At 44.9% G+C, this 7,071-nt stretch overlaps 1 protein-coding gene across 3 annotated transcripts; it reads right to left on the bottom strand.

The window, feature by feature from the left end:
* On the bottom strand, positions 1-7,071 carry LOC120707709. 3 transcript variants are annotated; one of them, XR_005689061.1, is made up of 2 exons: positions 4,279-7,037; positions 1-368 (listed from the first exon to the last, which is right to left on the bottom strand). XR_005689061.1 is itself a non-coding variant. In XM_039992696.1 (2 exons), exons 1-2 carry the CDS (start codon positions 7,042-7,044, stop codon positions 319-321), a joined length of 363 nt encoding a protein of 120 aa, XP_039848630.1. In that variant the 5' UTR covers positions 7,045-7,071; the 3' UTR covers positions 1-318. The 3 variants fall into 3 exon arrangements, 1 of the variants encoding a protein (XP_039848630.1); XR_005689062.1 differs by having other exon boundaries at positions 1-357; XM_039992696.1 differs by having other exon boundaries at positions 6,732-7,071.

Here is a 7,071-nt window from a genome sequence, read left to right as displayed (position 1 = left end):
TTTCGACGATCAACCTTCATGTTGACGATCAGATGTTCAGATTTTTTTTTAGATGAAGGATAATAAACCGGTCTCTGCAATCAAGGCTTTGATCGCATACAACCAACGAGATTCTACCCTGCAGCATATAAGCCGCACACCACATAAAGTGACACGATACAAGAGATTTAGATCACCCCAAAGAGACAACAATAAGATCTAAATAGATTCTAGTTATCAATTCTCTTGAAGATATTCCACCCAGCTTTGCTCAAAACGTCCATAGCTGTTATCTCCAAACTCTTGCAGCCTCTTAGCAGTCGGAGTTTCTCTTCCTCTTTAGAAAGGAGCGCCCAACATCGTATCCAGTGTGTCCCTCTGAAGATCACCTGCATACAAGAATTAGTTTTTGATTTTTGAAATGCCACGTCATTACGACACAACCACAATGCCCAACACAAGGCTGCAGTACCAATTAACACTTGATTTCTCAACTTAAAGGGGAAACTCTTGAGCCAAGAACCAAAGAGATTTGCAATACTACAAGGTGGTTGAATGACAAAAGACATACTAACTATATTCCACATCAAGCGTGCCAGATGGCAACCAAAAAACAAGTGCTGAATAGTTTCATTATTACTACAAAAACAGCATTGCACACTTCCTTTCCATTTCCTCTTAAGAAGGTTATCTTTAGTTAGAATGACTCCTTGTTGTAGATACCAAAGAAAGACTTTTATCTTGAGTGGAAGCTTCACTTTCCAAGCAAAGCACTCGGCTGGCAACCCAGCCCCTTTCATTAGTTCCTTGTACATAGAGCTTACTGTAAACGTTTTGCTCAAGCACCAGGAGAAAGCATCCTTGTGTTTATCAAGCTGTATACATGTTACCTCTCCTACCAGTTTATGCCACAAATCCAAGTTACTCCCAGTTAAAGCTCTTCTAAAAGAAATCCCTATAGGAGTTGTACTTAGTACTTTGGCCACAGTGACATGCTTTTTCCTTACGATGTTATACAGGGATGGAAATTGTTTCATCAAAGGCTTATTTCCAATCCACAAGTCCTCCCAAAACCTAACCCGGTTGCCCTCATGTACAACAAACCGACCCCTTTCCAAAAAATCCTTTTTAACTTCCATCAGCCCACTCCAAAATTGCGAGTCGCCCTTCCTCTTTTCCACTTGGGACAAAGTTTTATTTTTGAGGTATTTCTTCCTCAGCAAATCTTGCCACAGGCCTTCCTCATTTAAGAGTTTAAACAGCCACTTGCTCAATAAGCATTTGTTTTGCGTGTCCAAGTTTATAATCCCCAGCCCACCAACACTCTTTGGCTTACAGAGAATGCACCATTTGGCCAATCTATATTTTTTCTTATGTTCGTCACATTGCCAAAAAAATCTAGACCTGTAATAATCTAATTTCCTTAGAACACCTTTAGGTATTCTAAAGAAAGACAGCATAAACATTGGTAAGCTAGAAAGCACTGAATTGATTAGCACTAATCTTCCTCCTGTCGACAACATCTTACCCTTCCAGCTGCTAAGTTTTTTCTGAAATCTTTCTTCGATGATCCCCCAATCCTTATTTGAAAGCTTGCGGTGGCTCATAGGAATGCCCAAGTACCTAAAAGGTACCACTCCTTCCTTGCACCCAAACAAAGCTACATACGCATCGACCTTTTCTTTTGCCTCCCCGAAACAAAACAACTCACTTTTATGGAAGTTGATTTTTAGCCCAGATAATTTTTCGAAAGCATATAGTACTGTTTTCAGATTCTCAGCTTTATCTAAATTATCTTCCATAAAGAGGATTGTGTCATCCGCATATTGGAGGATTGAGAGCCCTCCTTCCACAAGGTGAGGTACTAAGCCTCTGAAGTGATCAAGCTTTGTAGACCTTTCAATTAGGACAGCCAGTATATCTGCCACCAAATTGAAGAGTACAGGAGAAAGAGGGTCTCCTTGTCTCAAACCTTTTTTAGTTTGAAAAAAGTGCCCCATGTCATCATTCACCTTAACGCTCACACTCCCTCCAGTGACAATTTTATCTACCCATGCACACCACCTCTCCGAGAAACCTTTCATTCGCAGCACTTGCTGCAAGAAAGACCAATTAACCTTATCATAAGCCTTCTCAAAGTCAATTTTAAGGATAATGCCACTCTGCTTTTTCCTTTGGAGTTCATGGATCGTTTCGTGCAGGACGACCACTCCTTCTAAAATGTAGCGACCCGGCAAAAAAGCCGACTGAGATTACCGAATTAATTTACTCGCTACCAAGGTTAATCTATTAGCCATCACTTTAGTAAAGATCTTGAAGCTCACATTTAGCATGCAAATAGGTCGATACTGCTGGATTTTCTTTACCTCCTTTTGTTTTGGGATCAAAGTTATTATCCCAAAGTTAAGGCTAAAAAGAGGGAGATCCCCAGAATGAAAATCTCGGAACATGGCCATTAGATCATCCTTTATGAGACTCCAGAACACCTGGTAAAATTCAGCAGGAAACCCATCTGGCCCCGGAGCTTTGTTATGTTTCATTTGAAAGATGGCGTTGCGAACTTCTTTTTCAATGAAATCTGCAGTCAAGATGCCATTCTCCTGCTCAGTTACCTGAGGGATATCTTCCGTAATTGACTGTACCAAAGAAAAATTATTTTCTTGATGTTGTCCGAAGAGACCCTTATAGTATTTTGTTATATACTTCTTAAGGTTTTCATCTCCTTCAATTATTCCTTCATCTTGCTCTAGCCGAAAAATTCTAGTTTTTCTTCGCTTGCCATTAGCCACAAGCTGAAAGTACTTTGTATTATCATCTTCTTGTAATATCTCCGTCGTTTTAGCTCTTTGGAACCATTTAAGCTCTTCCTGTCTAAGGAAGTGGGCCAAACGTTCCTTTATGCTTTGCTTTAGGTCGATTTCATGCTGGCTTAGCAGCTGGACCTCAGCCTTTTTATCAAGCTCATCAGCCCTTCGAAGTAGTTCTTGTTTCTCCTTTCTGTAAGCTCCTTTCATGTTCTTATCCCATCCCCATAAATATTGCCTCAATCTTCTAATTTTGTTTTGCCACCGCTGTAAGGGTGTACTCCCTTTATTCTCCTTTTTCCACACTTCCGAGACTAACTCAAAAAAATCATCACGTAGCAGCCAACCAAGCTCGAATTTAAATTGAGGCTGGGTTTGACTTTTACTCTTATTTTCCTCTCCCGAATTTAACAACAGTGGAGTGTGATCTGAAATCTCCCTACTCAAAGCGTCCACTGTTGCAAGAGGATATTTTTGCTCCCATTTAGTGCTGATAAGCACCCTGTCCAACTTTTCATAAGTTGGTGTTGGCAAAGAATTAGCCCAAGTGAATTTTCTTCCTGGCATTTCAATCTCTCTCAGATCAAGACCATCAATAATGGCATTGAACAAGAAAGGCCACTTATCGTCATATCTCTCATTATTTTTCTCACTCGCATTTCGGATGATATTAAAATCACCACCAATGCACAGAGGGAGATTTTCTTTGCTGCACGTATGTACTAATTCAGTTAGGAAGATCTCTTTATATTCTGGTTGAGCTGCCCCATAGACAGCCACAAGCACCCATTTAAAATCATCTTTCTTATTTCTAAGTTTAAACTTTACATAAAACTCTCCTTCCTCTATGCTACCAAGATCAAAAACATCAAGATTTACCCCCAACAGAATTCCACCAGATCTCCCATGAGGTGCAGTCCAATGCCATAAAAAATTTCTCCCAGCACTAAAATTATCTAGTGTCGACTGTGAGAAATCCTTTTTGCTTGTTTCCAAAAGAGCAATAAAATCTAAATTTTGCTCCTTGGGTGTATCCGCTAGGAACCTAGATTTAGCCAAGTCACTAAGACCTTTGCTATTCCAAAATATTCCCTTCATTTAATACTACTCTTAGAATGGTTAGACATCACAATCTTACAAGTCTTTTTCAAACTCGACTTAGCGCGGGACTTGTACTTTCTAGAGGTAGTTTTTTCCGCACTACTTAGGTAGAAACTATCCACCTCAAACACTTCCTCCATCAGATCACCACATAAACACTTCAGCGCATCAACCTCCAAAGTCTCCAAATCTTCCTCTTCACTATCACTAACTGTCCAAAATAGCTCACCCTCACCAAGTTCGACCCCTGCCCTCTCAGCATCTAAATCGAAAAGTTGTTGTAGATTTCTAATTCTATCATTCTCACCCGAACCAAAATTGATTCCTAACTGCTGTAAATTGCTAGATGCAACATCAAAAAGCAAAGAAGAGCAAGGTTCTATACGAGGCATACCTCCCGGGAGCTCGAGATTTTTCTTTGCCGCCCTTTCCTCAGCTCTGATCAAGGTGTGTTCATCTTTAGACTTCGACAACCTTGGACTGGAGCGGACATGCGGTATTGTCGCCTCCGGTATCATTGCTGCCCTTTCCATCCTCTTGTTGCTCTCCATTGAGTTCTCCGCATGGTTTTCTGTCAAATGCATCCCATCAGCTGTAGCACCCCCTTCCCCTTCCTCAGCAAAGCCACTAAACCCCCCTGAAACTGCTGTTGGAAACACCTCTTCCCCCATCACTTTATCTGCGATCTCCTCCAAGACTCGATCAGCAGCTATATCCATAGTTTCCTCCGCTTTCTCTTTCAAGAACATTCTGAATTCCTCCTCATTCATGTTCGACACTTTCTCTTTAAAGGTACTCAGGTCATTTGCATTGAAGCAAGTCTCTGAACCTGCAGCCTTCCCCTCCGATCCACCAATAGTACTAGAGTATTTGTGTCTCTTGGCCTCTCTCTCGAGCTCTTCTTTTCTGGGAGAAAACTCCTTGTCACCCTTCTCTCCCTTTCCTTCACCATCCTCTTCCCCACTCCACTCAAAAACTGCATCTTCCCCGTCTCATCCACTCCAATTTTTTCCACCTCAAAGCCCAATTCAAAGTAGTGATCCCCAACAACCACATCAAGGCTTGCTGGGATAAGCTTCGGATTAAGGACAGCCACAAAGATGCGTCCAAAATCACTCTTTCTAGTTGTCTCCATATCCACTATCTGCGTAGAACCAAGCATCGAGCCTACCGTCCATAACTCCTGAAATTCCCTTAATTCCTTTCTAATGCCATAGACCCTTACCCATACCTTTGGTAGCAAATATCCAGTCTCCTTTTCATGCCACATATCAAACCGAATCCTTACCGCAGGGATATCAACACCTTTAGCATCTGCCCCTCCAAATGCAATTGCCCTTTGCAGTTCGATTTTGGATGGGAATTTAGTGATGAAAGAGTTATCTTCATGCTCACTAAGCTCCCACTGCCACTTTCCTGGGAAGATTCTCGCAAGTTGCCTTTGCACCTCCTCCTTATCAAGCTGCCCGCCCTCTATTGAAATCAGCGCCATCTTTGTATCCTTTCTAGCCCTCGGCAAGGGAGGGTGAGGAATATGATAGAAACCTAGACCGTGAACCGCATAGCCAACCGCATGCGCCACCGGCCTAGGCATCTTCAACACTGGACATCTAAAATTTACATGGTCTTTCCGATCACAAATAACACAATAAATTTCTGTTGTGCAGTTCGCTGCTAAGTGCCCTTTCTTGGTGCATCTTGCACACTTGATTCCTGTCCTCACGTCACCACCTTCAGCTTCATCGTTTCGTGCTGCATCTGTCATCTCCATGTCTTGCTTGCCTTGCTGATATTTCCTCATCTCGTCCATCTTATCTTTGCTCTTAGTGCCCCCTTCCATGGATGACGAACAAGCCCCAGAGATCCTGTTCTTGTGCTGTTCCTGGGAGCTATGCATCCCTTCACTGGAACCCCTCCCTCCACGGGTCCGGCCAGAATTCTTCTCTTGCCAACTCCGGTCCCTGGAGCCCCCAGCACCACCATACTGAAAGTGGCCGCGGCCGCGGCCGCGCGCCATGAACCGGCCACCCCCTCGCCCGTTGTTTCCGATCCTCCCAGACTCCCTCGGAACACCTCGCGCCTCCTCGAAACTTCTTCCTCCCTGGTACCTGCCTTGCCCTTCAAACCTTGGCCTATGTAGCTCAGGCCACTCCCTTCCTCCCTGTTGACGCCCATCGCGCTCGGCATGGTCGCCGAAGCCATGAGACCTCTCCACGCCCTTCTACCTACCAGCCATTGCCGCATTCAATGAGTCGCTCGACGCGCACGGGAACCTAGGAGATGTGGGAGTGGAAGAATGTGGCTTTGGGAAGCCGACGGGTCTCCCTGCTCTCATAAAGAGCAGCCCTAATGCCCTTGCACACTTGAAAGTCCTTTGGGCCCTCAATTGTCCCTGGTCGGCCCAACACTTAGGCCCAGCAAGTTGAACCATTATGCAATTTCGAAATTCAAATTCTACATCTAGATCTGAAGCAGTCTTCTTCTTCCCCGGCGACGGTGACTCCACGGCCACCGGTGTTCGCTGGGCGTCGCAAAACTCCGACAGACATTTTCTTGTTCCCTTTGCACCATGTGAACGGGAGTCTCTCACCACGATATCACCTAGTGATAACGGTGGGGAAGATCTCGCCGGCGGCAGAGGGCCTTTCCATGATTTACTTTTCCGATCTCTTCTCTCAGCCACTGCATCCACCACCCTTCGAGCCAACGTACGTGGATGTTTTGCTTGACCTGCTCCGCAGTCCGCTGAGCCAAAAGCAGGAGATTGCACTTCCAGAGACAGAGCTTCTGCTCTTTTCAACTCATCAATCGAAAATCCTGAAAAGAGAGCATCACGAACGAACTTACCATCTCCGCCCGACTCCGTCGACCCCTTACCGACGTCTTCGCACTCCTCATCAGAGCTTTCTCCAGAAGCTAGCGCCCAGAAACGAGAACCCTCACCTGCCCATCTCACTCGCACCTCGGTTGGCGAAAACAGGTCAGGAGCCGAATGTCTCCGCGCCAGCGCGAAAGCCTCCGGTGAGCTTGACACCGGGGGCACTTCCTCCTCCGCCAATAGGAATTCCTCCGTTGCAGTTGGAGCAAGCGGCAGCTCCTCGCTAGCCTCCAGCAGGTCCGGGCTCACGGCCAGGGTTGCTTTGGCACCGGGGGCGCTCATCTCAGTGATGGATCGCTAGCCTCCAGA

This window comes from Panicum virgatum, chromosome 5K (genome assembly GCF_016808335.1).
Source record: "Panicum virgatum strain AP13 chromosome 5K, P.virgatum_v5, whole genome shotgun sequence".
NCBI classification, from domain to species: Eukaryota; Viridiplantae; Streptophyta; class Magnoliopsida; order Poales; family Poaceae; genus Panicum; species Panicum virgatum.
The sequence above is the reverse complement of the archived record's forward strand: the minus strand, read 5'-3'. Positions and strand labels throughout refer to the sequence as shown.